The 14020-nt window shown below is 49.6% G+C and overlaps 1 protein-coding gene across 1 annotated transcript in view; it reads left to right on the top strand.

Moving 5' to 3' along the window:
• ABCC1 (ATP binding cassette subfamily C member 1 (ABCC1 blood group)) overlaps positions 1 to 14020 on the top strand; it is a 127497-nt gene that overhangs the window by 62085 nt on the left and 51392 nt on the right. Inside the window, exons 8-11 of the mRNA XM_080830949.1 lie at positions 5809 to 6039; positions 6682 to 6859; positions 8238 to 8399; positions 12652 to 12744. Of these exons, the coding sequence (XP_080687075.1) occupies positions 5809 to 6039; positions 6682 to 6859; positions 8238 to 8399; positions 12652 to 12744 (664 nt within the window). The remainder of the gene's footprint in view (positions 1 to 5808; positions 6040 to 6681; positions 6860 to 8237; positions 8400 to 12651; positions 12745 to 14020) is intronic.

The following is a 14020-nucleotide window of genomic DNA, read 5'->3' as shown; positions in this document are numbered from 1 at the left end:
GGGGGGTTTTGTGTAGGCCAGTGGCATGTCCTGAGTTTTGTTTTTTAACCAGTGGGGCTGCCCTGGGGAAGGTGAGAGAGGGATTAGGGAGACCAGGGTGGGGCCTTAGGGGCTGTGTCCCTCAGGTCCCTTCGTGCCCCAGAGCCCCTGTTTGCTTCTCAGAGGGATTTCTGACAGTTCAGTGCGATAAACATCATGGGTGAACCCTGTCATTGTTCTGGGTAAACCCCAGGCAGGTAATACCGTACTAGTGGTGTTGCTTCATCTGGACGCAGCCCCGGGCTGGGCGTTCCCATCTTGCCTGGCAGGATGTGGTGAGCCCTGGCTCCTCGGGCTTCAACATGGGCCACCCCTAGATGCACTGGCTCTCTCAGTACCTCAGCCTTCAGGGGTTCTCAGCTTGGGGGTTCACTGCCTTGTCATTCGCTCTGTATCTAGAGGCACAAACCAGATGGACATGGTGGGTGAAGGGAAAGTCTTCTCCGCTGGGATTTCTTGGTGTGGCCCCTTGTGGCCAGGCCTCTTCACTTAGCTGGGGAACAGGCTGCAGGTGGGAGGGAGAAGTTACAGAGGGGCCCTGGCAGACCATACGGGGTGATGGCTATGTTCACCACCTTGATTTTGCGGACAGTTTCATAGGCTTACGTGTCCATGTAGGTCAAAACTCATCCATTCATACACTCCCAATATGTGCAACCGAGCGTACATCAGTTACACCTCAATTAAGCTATAGATGTTTTTTAAAAAGCAGAAAACATGCTTAAAGACAGGGTGGCCATTTTTGCTTAATTATCTCTATTTTGTAAAGGAACGAAGACAGAAAATACAAAAAAATGACACAAAGCACTAGCATATGTGTGCTGAGCGGTGGTTCTGAACCTTGCAGACTCACTGTTGCCTTGAATACAAAGATTTCCCAACATCAGTACAGTTACTTTAAGGTAGTCGATCAGTAAAAAACGTAGCTAAAATTAAAAAAATTAACAAAATGCTCTCACTAGACTTCTGAGGTAATCTGAAACAGTTTTGTCGTAGGACAGTGCGTATTTCAGTGAGTAGATGCTCAGGCGCGTGCGCGCTGGGAGAACAGAATGGAGAGTTGCTGCTTGTCCCAAAGGGGAGGGTTCCCTGTGACAGCTGCAAATCCCTCCCGATCTCCAGACCCACCATCAGTCACCCTCCCAGAAGAGGTTTTGCAGAGTTGTGGCCATCACTTGGCTAAATTCTGAACGAAATATAGTCTCCCCTTCTTTTCAATAATAGTTGCATTCCTGGGGGCACCTGGGTGGCTCAGTGGGTTAAGCCTCTGCCTTCGGCTCAGGTCATGGTCTTGGGGTCCTGGGATCCAACCCCGCATTGGGCTCTCTGCTCAGCGGGGAGCCTGCTTCCCCCTCTCTTTCTGCCTGCCTCTCTGCCTACTTGTGATCTCTCTCTGTCAAATAAATAAATAAAATCTTTAAAAAAAAAAAGTTACATTCCTGAAAAAAATTCAAGGTGTATTTAAACTTAAAACTACAAAATACACACTATGGATATTATGGATTTATGTCTGAAAATGGAGTTCGATTCCAGACCTGGGTGATTTCGGGCAGGCTTTTCAATCTACGTAGATTCCTGTTGGGCTGTTTTTAGGGGACTGAAGGTCCTTAGGTCACAGAACGTCTGGTATCTAGCTCAGTCGTTGATAATCAGAGAATATGGCATTTGCAAAACAACTCCCTTTGAGAAGCTCTGTTTTTGAGGAACACAAAGCACTGTTAAAAAAAAAAAAAAAAAAGAAAGAAAAAGGAAAAAAAAAACTTGAAAAAAGGGTAGGGTGGTGGGGGAAGTTTGAGTCATTTGGATTCATAAGCAGCCTGCCCCGGCTACCAAGGGGGTGGCATGGGAAGGGGACCCTTGCCACTCCCACTGTGGTTCCTGAGACTGTCCTTCTGTATATCCTTAGCACTAAGAAGAGTGAAAATGTGCCCCAAGGTTGTAAAATCCGTTCTCTGCATTTGTAGGTCAGGTCTGCCCTTCTGTGTTATATTGGATATTTATTATGGGTCAAAGACCATGATGCTCAGAGGACACCCAGAAATGTAGAAATTTCAGTCACGCTGAGACTTTTTTAAGTTTAAGATTTGGCCTTTCCTAAAGCCTTCATGACAGATGACAGAGTCCTCTGTAGTGTCTTGCTGCTCTTTGGTTGGTTCGAGCCCCCTGCCGTGTGTTCCCAGTCCTGTTCAGGTCACCCTGAGGTTCTCACCGGTTCCGAGAAAGGGCTGCCAAACCTCATTTCCGGTCCTTAGCTGCAGGCCTTGCTCATCCTGTTCCCTCCGCCTGGAGCATCCTTTCTTTTTCCTGATTCTCCCATCCTGCAGGTCACTGCTGTGATGTCACCTCCCCTGGGAAGCCCCCATGATAGCACCAGTTAAGAGTCTTTTTTTTTTTTTTTTAAAGATTTTATTTATTAATTTGACAGAGATCACAAGTAGGCAGAGAGGCAGGCAGAGAGAGAGGGAGGAAGCAGGCTCCCTGCTGAGCAGAGAGCCCGATGCGGGGCTCGATCCCAGGACCCTCGGATCAGACCTGAGCCGAAGGCAGAGGCTTTAACCCACTGAGCCACTCAGGCGCCCAGCACCGTAAGAGTCTTATGAAGTCATGCTTGCTCATCCTTTCCTCTCATGAGGCTCTGTGATAGTGGGGCTCCAGGTTTGACCCAGAACATGTGTTTAGTTCATTAGTGGACAAGTGACTGATGGGCATCTCTGACCACATTGGAATCTGATCTACTCAGAAAGGCCCTCTTTCTTCCCAGCCTTCAGCGTACCCACCCCTTTCTGTTCCTTTGCCCTGGATGGTTTTCTCCTGACTCAGACCTTTCCCCTCCAACTTTCCTTCCCCCTCCCAGCCAGAGCTCGCAGATGCCCAGCCTGCTTCCTCTCCGGTCCTGGAGCACTTCCCTCCTTTGTGGGATTCTTGTTAATGGGATAGTTTTCTTTCTTGATTTGGCCTTAGCTGATCCTTCCCACCGTTCTTGACCTTGACCTTGTCCACCCAGGCATGAGCTTTCCTCCTCTCCGCCTGCCCCGGACCTTCTCCCTGACCCTTTGGCACCTGTCTCTCGGCCACTGGAAACAGCCCTGGGTCACCAGCAGCCCGTGCAGGCCCAAAGCTGGGTCTGGTTTAGGAAGTGGTACGGAGAATGAACAGGGGAGGGCTGAGCCACTCCCTTCCTCTCTGCCTAGCCCTCTTTCTTCCTTGCCAAGGAGGCCTGCATGTGCTAAAAGGAATTATACTAAAAATCCTAGTAGGAAAAGGGCAGCTTTAGTGCAGGTCAGTAAAGGGAATTGGGAAGGTCTTGCACAGTGACATTGACAGTGTGGTTGGTGGAATAATGCACAAAGATGTCCACGTCCTGATCCCCAGAACTTTACATGGCAAAGGGCCTAATATGATCACTGGGTCCTTGTAAAAGGAGACGGGAAGTCAGGGTGTGGGGGGTGGGGGTGGGGAATGCTCTGCAGCTGTAACTGGTTTTTAACTGGAGGAAGGGGCCACAAGCCTGGGAATGTAGGAGGCTTCCATTAGTTGGAAAAGACCAGGAAACAGATTAGAAGGAATGTAGCCCTGTGGGCCCCCTTCAGATTTCTGACCCCCAGAACTATGAGACGATAAATTTGTGCCGCTTTAAGCCACTCAGTGTGTGGTAATTTGTTACAGCACACATAGGAAGTTATATAACTTCACACCGAGTTTAGGTTTTATTCTGGGTGCAGTGGGGAAGCTATGAGTTGAAGTAGGAGGATGTGTTTTTAGGAAGGTCCCACTGGCTGCTGTGCAGGAACTTGGATGTCAGGGAACAAAAGTGGGAGGAAATGAAGGAGCAGGAAGGAGGCCCCAGTGGTGGTCATTTGCATGGATCAGAGGCTGTGAACGTGGACAGAGTGGATGGATGCCCACACATATCCTGGGTGGGGACAGACAGGACGCATGCCTGATCGACCCAGAGCACGGAGGAGATTCCCATGTTTCTGGTCCTTTCCTGGGGTGGGAAGTGAGCCAAGGCAGGTTGGAAGGCTGTGCTTACTGAGAGAGAGTGTCAGGTAGTTTAAATAGTCAAGTGTGTGGCATCAATGTGACAAGGGAGAGCCTTCTGAAACTGAATGCCATTCAGTACGCTTACACCATGGAAGGATCCCATAAATTGCAGATACTTGGTTAGGTGAGGATGAAGCATATGTTTTGGTGGCGGAGCCCACGTCGGGCCATTTGAAGATGTTGACTTGACTTTAATTTGGAGACCAGAGTTAGGAGGTATGTCTTTGCTGTGTAATGTTACCCCAAACCTAGCAGATGAGAATGACAGCGAACATTTACTATCTCACATGGTTTCTCTGGATCAGGGATCCAGCCTAGCCGGGTGGTTCCGGTCAGTGGCTCCTGAAGTCGCACTCGCCCTGTCAGTTGGGGCCACATCATCCGAAGGCTCGACTGGGACCGTAGACCCTGCTTTCCAGTTGCACACGGCTAGTAAGTCAGTGCTGGCTCTTGGCAGCATCTCATCACGGGGGCTCCTTCAGTGTCCTCCTCACATGGCAGCTGGTTTTGTCTGGAATGAATGATCCAAGAGAGGGCAAGACAGAAGCCACTGTGTTTTCTGTGACTTAATCTTAGAAGTGCATTCCACTGTTTCTGCTATATCCTCGTCTGAGTGGGAGGGGACTGTGCAGGGCCCTGTGCAAGGGCTCTAGTTTCTCACATTCTTGCAGACACTTGTTATTATCTGGCTTTTTTTTTTTTTTAAAGATTTTATTTATTTATTTGACAGACAGAGATCACAAGTAGGCAGCGAGGCAGGCAGAGAGAGAGGAGGAAGCAGGCTCCCTGCTGAGCAGAGAGCCCGACGCGGGGCTCGATCCCAGGACCCCGAGATCATGACCTGAGCCGAAAGCAGAGGCTTTAACCCACTGAGCCACCCAGGCGCCCCTATTATCTGGCTTTTTGATGATACCCCTTGTGGGTGTGAAGTAATACCGTTCTGTGGTTTTGGTTTATGTTTCCCTGATGATGAATGATGTCAAGCAACATGTCATGGCCATTTGCATATCTTCTTTGCCCTTTTTAAATTGGGTTTTTTCCCTTTATTCTGTGGTGAGAATTCTTGACATGGTCTGGTTACAAGTAGATATTTCATTGGCAAATATTTTCTCTCATTCTGTGGGTTGTCTTTTCACTTTCTTGATTGTATCTTTTGATACACGACACTTTTTTTATTTTGACAAAGTCCAGGTGATCTTATTTTTTCTTCTATTGCCTGTGGTTTGGGTGTCATATTTCAGAATCCACTGCCAGATGCAAGATCATGAAGATTTTCACCTTTCCTCATTTATTTAGGAGAATGAGCGCACATGCATGCGTGCAAGCTGGGGAGGGGTAGAGGGAAAAGAGACTCTCAAGCAAACTCCCAGCTAAGCACGGAGCCTGCTGCTCCATCACATCTGTAGATCGCTGTGGGCCTTGCACTTTTCAGCACCCTTCGTGTGTATTAACCCGTTAATTTCCACAGCAGCTCTGTGAGCCGGATCCTACTTATATCCCCGTTTGATGAACCTGGGCTGGTTAGGGAACTTGCCAGAAAGTCACACAGCTGGCCGGCCAGGGCCCCGCGTCTGTGCTCCAAAGCAGCGTGCTAAGCTGCCTCTCTGCAGTGACTGGCTTTCTCGGGCCTGTCTCCCCGAGGGGTGGATGTTCTGGGCCTTTCCCTGGTCACCCGGCGGAGTCTCCAGAAGACCCCACCACCGGTCCATACTCCTTGTGTTCCAGGCAGCAGGCGAAGATGGCGTATTCCTCCAAGGATCCCGCCAAGCCGAAAGCGGGCTCGCAGGTGGATGTGAGTGAGGAGGCTGAGGTTTTGATCGTCAAGTCCCCCCAGAAGGAGCGGGAACCGTCTCTGTTCAGGGTGTTATACAAGACCTTCGGGCCCTACTTCCTCATGAGCTTCTTATTCAAGGCCCTCCACGACCTGATGATGTTTGCCGGCCCAGAGATCTTAAGGTAAGACCCCTTCCCTCTCAGCTGGGCAAGTTTTTGTGTTCTTGACCTTCCACAGGCAGCACGCCTAACTTCTGCCTTGGGGTCACGTGGGGTGCCCCACGGGCTTAATTACAGCCGAGCCTCTCTGTCTTCACCCACTTTGCCCAATACTTTGCTTTGACACCATCTGAACTCAGGCCATTTTGGTTGCAAGTAACCGAAACCAGCTTCCCCTGAAGCCAGAGGAGGAGGGAGGAATGTCTAGGGAAACCAAGAACAAGAAAATGAGCCTGATTGTGTCAGCCTGAAAACAGAAAGTCACAAGGAGGTCCCCTCCCTCCTCTCTCTGTTTACCTCTTTTTGTCTCTGGGGGGGCCACGCGCTCCTCGTCTTTGCCTTCCTGCCTTTGCCTAACATACTCTCTGGTCACCTGCGGGTGGCTTTCTGGGGACGAGCCAGAGCAGTCGGTACGAGAAGCCACCTGCACCTGCTGGGACAACCTGCACGGCCCCATCACCCCTGTGGGTTTGTTTTTCTCTGCATAAAATGGCAGAAATCACACCCGCCTCACCTGGCTCCGGGAGAGTCGAAATGCGGACGTGGGAGGATTTGTTCCCTGCGCGCATGCGTCAGGCTCCGGTCCTTCCGTCCTTGCTCCCTCAGATTGCTCATCAACTTCGTGAACGATCAGGAGGCCCCGGACTGGCAGGGCTACTTCTACACCGTGCTGCTGTTCGTCAGCGCCTGCCTCCAGACCCTCGTGCTGCACCAGTACTTCCACATCTGTTTCGTCAGCGGCATGAGGATCAAGACAGCCGTCATTGGTGCTGTCTACCGGAAGGTGGGTGGGGTCAACCGGAAGGTGGGTGGGGTCAGCCGGAAGGTGGGTGGGGTCAGCCGGAAGGTGGGTGGGATCTCCTGGAAGGCAGGTAAGGGCCCGTCCTCACACCCAGGGGGACACGTTGACGTCTCCAGGTGTATGTAGCCTCAGAATCTGTGGGGACCTGGCGAGGTCACCCCCAAGGCCACCGTGAGGATTTCAAGCCCAGCTTCTAGAGCAGTAGCAGGAGGCCAGCCCACATGACCGCAGCTGGCCACAGTTGCCCATCAGGCGTGAGACCTTATCAAAGCTGATGTGTAGCATGTCCTTGAGGCCTGTGTCAGCCATGCGGAAAGGAGTTTCTTAGGTGGCATTCGACTTGGGAAAATGCATGTTACGCTGTCACTGCCATTGATACTCTATTTGAGCTTGTTCTGACTCCATTTGAACTGAGCAGGTGGTCCTTTCCCTGGATAGTGGAGTGCTTAGGCATTTAGGCAATCCAGCTTTAAGGGAATTTCTTGGTTCCTTCAATTTCTTAGCTTCTGGGGCGAAGACAGTGCTTGGCCCCGTGGGTGGAGAAGAGACTGCCTAGCAGGTAGTCAAGAGAGATGGGCCAGTTTGTTGGTTCTGAGTCCTGTCTGTAAGTAGGACTTGGCTGGAGAACTTTAACAGCTCCCACTGCCCAGGCTGCTCTGCAGACCGACAAAATCAGGATCTCTGAGGGTGGGACCTAGGCACCTTTATTTCTTAAATTCCCCAGGCAGTAGTGTGAAACCATGTTTGAGAATCAGGACAATTTTATCCTTCCAGGGGATGTTTGGAAGATGTCTGGAGATGTTTTTGGTTTTTGGTAGTCCTAACCAGAGATGGAGGTGTCTAGTTAGAGGCCGGGGATGCTGGTGAACGCCCTATAAGGCACAGGCCAGTCCCACAAAGACGTATCCAGCTTCAAATGTCAGTCATGCCAAGATTGGGAAACCCTGACCTTGACCTTGCTCCTTGAGTGTGATCTGCGGACCAGCAGCATCCGCATCATGTGGGAGCGTGTTAGAAATGCATTGCCCCAGGCCCATACCCCAGTCCTACCAAATCTGAAACGACACTGTAACAAATTTCCCCAGTGATGTGTGTGCACCCTTCAGTGTGTGACGCCCTGGTTTAGGTGATCTTGGGGTCCCTTCCATATTATGGAAGTCAGGATGAGGCAGAGACCATCATTGATAAGAGCTGGGGCTTTGCGATGGGACCTACGAGCTGGGAATGCAGATAAGGTAGGAAGGCAGGAGAAAAGAGAGGGGGTTTTCTGTTCCTGAGCTGTGTTCTTCCTCCACGTGGACCTGGAGGAAAGGTTGTTGCCTGCCAGACTCACCACCTTTCTCTCTCCATTGTCCTGCAGGCCTTGGTGATCACCAACTCAGCCAGAAAGTCCTCCACTGTTGGGGAGATTGTCAACCTCATGTCTGTGGACGCCCAGAGGTTCATGGACTTGGCCACGTACATTAACATGATCTGGTCAGCTCCTCTGCAAGTCATCCTTGCTCTCTACCTCCTGTGGCTGGTGTGTGTTTGACGTTGTTTCCCTTGTGCAGAGGGAGGGACCACCTCATGTGGGCAGTGGGGGTGAGGGAGTGGGTGTCGGTGATAAGAACCTCTGTCATTCACTGGGGTTTTTTTTTCTTGATATCATTCACACTTTATTTTCTGGTGTGTTGGACAATTTCAGGTGTCGTATCTGTTTTCTCAGTTATTGGATTTATGTTCTTTTTGATGGCATGATACTTGTTCGCATTTGTCTCTTTGACAGTGTACGTAATTAACAGCCTTGTAACATACACACTATATTTCTCCCACCGTATCCTCCCAAACAGTAACAAAATGTCTTGATTCACTAGCCCTGAATTGTGTTGGTCAAGATTCTCTGAGTTGCAAGGGATAGAAATCCATTTTAAAAGGGATGGTAAGCAGGGTGCCTGGGTGGCTTGGTTGGTTAAGCATCTCCCTTTGGCGCAGGTTGTGGTCTCAGGGTCTTGGGATAGAGCCCCGCATTGGGCTTTCTGCTCAGTGGGGAGTATCATTCTCCCCCTGCCCCTCCCCTCTGCGTGGGCTCTCTCTCTCTCATATGTACATGCCCTCTCTTTTTCAAATAAATAAAATCTTTAAAATAGGCTGAGCGAGTAAAGGGAATTTTGTGGGGGCATATAACTGCAGGGCACAGGGTATGGCTTTAGGCATGGGTGGATCCAGGAGTTCCCACAGTGCTGTGAGCACTCAGGCTCACCCTTTCATCATTTCCCAGCCCTATTTGCTTCTGAGATGACTTCATTCTCAATAGGATTTCCCTTGGTGGCTTCCATACCTTTGGGCTTTTACCATCTTTCCCTAGAGCAGTGTCAGAGAAAAGAGAATATTGCATTCCTCATTTCCTTAGCCAGAGTCCCAGGCACATCCCTGTACCAGTCACTGTGAACCAAGAGGCAGAGTTCTCTGACTGGCCAGCCCAGGTCACATGCCCTCTCACAATGACAGTGTGTGATTGACAGCCCCTCCACATGAGGAGGGGAGGTTCCCACAGTGAAAAGTTAACGAGGTGCTCATGGCCTAACACATGCCTTATCCTTTGTCACTCTGAGCCTTTGTATGTGTCTTTCTTTCTGCCAGGAATTCTTCCCCCCCCCTTTTTTTTTTAAGATTTTATTTATTTATTTGACAGAGAGAGAGATCACAAGTAGGCAGAGAGGCAGGCAAAGGCAGGGGGTGGGGAGCAGGCTCCCTGCTGAGCAGGGAGCTTGATGCGGGACTCGATCCCAGGACCCTGGGATCATGACCTGAGCCAAAGGCAGACGCTTAATGTCTGAGCCACCCAGGCACCCCGGATTTCTTCCTTTTTAAAATTCCAATAATTTAGTAAAGGAGCTCCTCTGATGTTACCTTCTAGAATCGTTTTTTGCTGCTTGGTATAGCTGCTCCTCCTCTCCTGACAAGTGTCTTGGTTACTCATGGGCTCAGTGTCTTGGGGTTTTTTGTTTGTTTGTTTGTTTGTTTTTTAAGATTTTATGTATTTATTTGACACACACACGCTCTTGTATGAGTAGGGGGAGGGGGAGAAGCAGACTCCCCGGGGAGCAGAGAGCCCGATGCGGAGCTGGATCCGCAGACTCTGGGATCATGACCTGAGCCGAAGTCAGGATGCTTAACTGACTGAGCCACCCCAGTGCCCCTCAGTGTCTTGTTTGTGCCTTATTTTTTATTTCCTGTGAGTGTAGTCCCAGCAGGGCCTGGTACTTAATAGGTGTGCAGCAAATTATCCGTTGATTTGACTGTAGTTTACATATTTTTTTGGTCTGTTTATATAGCAGAAGATGAGTAATTATAAATTGTTTCTAGAAATGAAACTTAGAAATAAATACCAGAGTCTAAGTGTCTTTTGGGGCCGACATCTTGGGGTATCCACTTCCCCAGAAATTTCAGCCACGGGTGAAATAGTTTTTGGAGCATTCCTTTTAGAATCAGTCTCCAGGGTTGATTCATGAACCATTAAGAAGATTGTTCTGTTTTAGATGAGGGTTGCTGAATGTATCATTGGCTTTTGGGGCCAGATAGTTTCTTGTTGGGGGGGGTTGTCCTATGCACTGCGGGATGTTCAGTGGCATCCTTGGTCTTTTCGCTCTGATACCAAGAACACAGTCTCCTGCTACCTTCCCCCCTGCCAGTTGTGACCCAGATGTCCCTTAGGGGCAATTCTTCCCTGTTTGGGAACCACTGGTTTGGATAGAAAACAGGCTTTCTCTGTTCATCCATTAAAAATACAGTATAAGAGGAGTGCCTGTGTGGCTCAGTGGGTTAAAGCCTCTGCCTTCGGCTCAGGTCATGATCCCAGGGTCCTGGGGCTCTCTGCTCAGCGGGGAGCCTGCTTCTCCTCCTTCTCTCTCTGCCTGCCTCTCTGCCTGCTTGTGATCTCTGTCTGTCAAATAAATTAGAAAATTCTTTAAAAAATACAGTATAGGATAGTGACAGTGGTGTGAGCTCAGGGAATGAGACTGTCTGGATTCAAATCCTGCCTCTCCGATGATTAGGTTTGTGATGTCATTCCCTAAGGTCACTAAACCTCAGTGTGTCTTCATCTGCAAAGTGGTGATGGTAATGGTACCTTTCATCGTAGGGATGTTGGGATAAAGGAATGAATCAGTACAGGTTATGTTCATAGAACGGTGTATGGGGTATAAGTACACTGAGTATCTTTTAATTACTGTTTGCTCTCAGAGTTCATTCTGAATGCTTTAGATTGTGGGTAGAAATCATTTTCATTCTTGAAGGTGGATAATTCGTCACTTAGTGAAGATACTATGCAGAACCTGTTTTGAGCAACAGCAGCATTTTGGGGGAGACTAGGACTGCTGTCCCTGTGTGCATTGACTTGGAAGAGACTAGCTCTCCTGGTTTTCTGAATGCTTAAGGGGGAGAAAAAAATCACATTACCCTGTAGTTCCATCCATTGAGTACGTGCACTGGGCCAGTTTCTCAAGCTGTATTTTTTTCAGGTGTTGAAATTAAAAAATGGAGATCTGTATCTTATCTTGGCATCTTAAGCTCTCAGGGCTAGTTTCCTTATCTGCCACTCGGATAACAGAACAAGTCTACAACCTCTTATCTGCATACCCCCAAATCCAAAAGGTGTGGAAGTTTTCCTTAAGCCGTGTGGTGCCATAACCTGACCTGAGCTGAGGGGAAGTGTTTGTGATCTTGATTATTCTCTCAGGCCCATACTCCTATTTTGGTGATGAGAGGTCAGTGCCCTTGATGACGGAGTGCTGTGCTAGGGCCCAGGGGGCGTGTAATGCAATATATGGACTCGCGGGGGTCAGCAGTCCCCGAGACCACGCCAAGTTGCTAGGAGAACTCAGGGCTCTCATTTTTCCAGCAGGAGAAAGCCAAGGGTAAATACACAGGGGGAGGAATGGGGGGTGGCAGGAAGCAGGTACAGACTCCGGGATTCCTCTCCCAGTAGCCTCACACAGGATGCACTTAATTGCTTAGCAACAAGTTCCGACAGCGTGGAAATGTTGTCAGCCAGGGGAAGTTTGATAGAGACCCAGCGCCCAGGGTTTTTACTGGGGATTGGTCGCACAGGTGTCCTCTGCCTGGCCCATACCGGACTTTTAGACTCCCAGAAGACAAAGGGGGTTTCAGCATAAGCCATAGCGTTTGTACAAAGAGTTGAGGCCCAGCGAACCACTCGTACCAGTTCTGAGAATGGTGGGAGCCCTCCCTAAATCCAAGCTCCCCAGATGGCAGCCAAGGGCCAGATCTGTAAGCATGTCTTCAAACACGATAAACCATTAGACTGGCTGTGTTAACTCTTTCCTATTCAACACTTTATTACCTTTCTAAAGTCCTTTAGAGAAAGCATGAGAGCTGGGGGCCCTCCCAGCTCTCCCTCAAGCAGAAGGGGAGGGAGACAAGCAGACACCCTGCTGAGCAGGGGAGCCGCACACAGGGCTCGATCCCAGGACCCCGAGATCATGACCTGAGCCAAAATCAAGAGTTGGCGGCTCAACTGACTGAGCCACCCAGGCGCCCCACCATTCTGAAGTTCTAATTTCCGAAACTCATCTGGCCCTGTCATGTTCTTAAAGGGGTTGTGGGACCCCAAGGGAGGCTCACAAATAAATCTGAATATTCTTATAAGCCTGTCACTGGGTAAGAATGACACAGCTGCCCTGCAGATGATCGGCCAGGTCTGCAGGATCGGTGTGGGGTGGCTCAGCCAGGGAAGCCCCCTGTTGAAGACCTCTGTTCTCTTTCTTCCTTAGAACCTGGGCCCATCCGTCCTGGCTGGAGTGGCTGTGATGATCCTTATGGTTCCTGTCAATGCTGTGATGGCCATGAAGACCAAGACCTACCAGGTAGGGTGTCTGTCGCCACGGGGCTCCAAGTTGGGCTCTTGTCGAGGCCTTTCCATTTGGGTTCTAGCTTAGTTCTTCGCAGGCCCCGGAGGGGTTCTCAGCCCCGCATGCCTGTTCGAATCCCCTGAGGAGCTTTCCCAAATGCTGATGCCTGGGCTCCATTTCTGGGATTCTGGTTCATTTCATGTGGGTGAGACCCCAAGCATCAGGCTTTAAAGCTTCCTGGGTGATTCCGATCGACTGCCAAGGTTAGAGCCCCTGAAATACCTAGACCTAGGCCAGTGACCAGAATCACATCTGTGAGCCTTTGGGAAGTTCCTTACTCCCCACGAAATTCAATCATTTACGTGTTTTCTGTGCATTTTCAAGAGTTGAGTAAACATTACTCCCTGACTTTTTTCCCCCTCTTACCTTATGCTAGGCCCAGTGTTCAACTCTCTTCAGCAATGTTTTGTATTTTTTAAGTTTTTCAATATCCAAGTGACAGAGCTGTTGCCTTCTCATCATAAAAAATGTTCCATTGATAGAAAAGTGTATAGGTTAAAAGGGAATATCCCCTTCCCTTTCCTCTCCGTGTCAGTGAGCATGTTGAAGCAAACCCTTCTCGAACTTTCTGTGTATTTATAGAGAGCTCTGATTATATAGTTAGGTTTCGTGGTGGGCCTGGGTGTGTTTCTCCGTGGTGTCACCACCATGTATGTTTTTATACACATGGCCCGTTTCACATCCTGGTCTGATCATTTGAGACCACGTTTCAGGGATCTTTCCGTCTAATGTGACTTCATTCTCTTGAATTGGCACCACATGGTCCGTAACTGAGAGGGGCCAGAGTTGATTTCTCTGCTCCCCTGTTGATGGCTGTTTATGATGTGCCCCTGGAATTGCAAATGAGAACGCTTGACTGCGCTGATGATGAGTCCCAGGCCGGGGACCTGTTGGAATGAGGCCTCAGCAGGTGCGGGTGGGAGGAGGTTAGGCAAGAAAGGGGCCCTGTCACCTTCCGTCCTCTGAATGCTGTGTAGTAGGCTTCCCTGAGTGGCCCACTTTCGAAACAGCGTCAGTCACTGGCTTTGACTTTCCTGGACTTAAAAAGCGTCCTCATCCGTGACCTAGGAATGACCAGAGCCCTCAGCGACAGTTCTTATGAGCATGAAGTGGCTAGATGCATGCCCAGTGCTTAGAAAAGTGCTCGGCATCTGCGAGACGCCCAGTGCTGTTTAACGGGCAGTATGGCTCAGTAGAGAAACTAAGGAAACAGAGGTGGAAAGAGAAAAAA

Source organism: Martes martes (genome assembly GCF_963455335.1).
Source record: "Martes martes genome assembly, chromosome: 18".
NCBI lineage: Eukaryota > Metazoa > Chordata > Mammalia > Carnivora > Mustelidae > Martes > Martes martes.
Note: the sequence above shows the minus strand (reverse complement) of the source record. Positions and strands in the feature narration are given on the sequence as shown.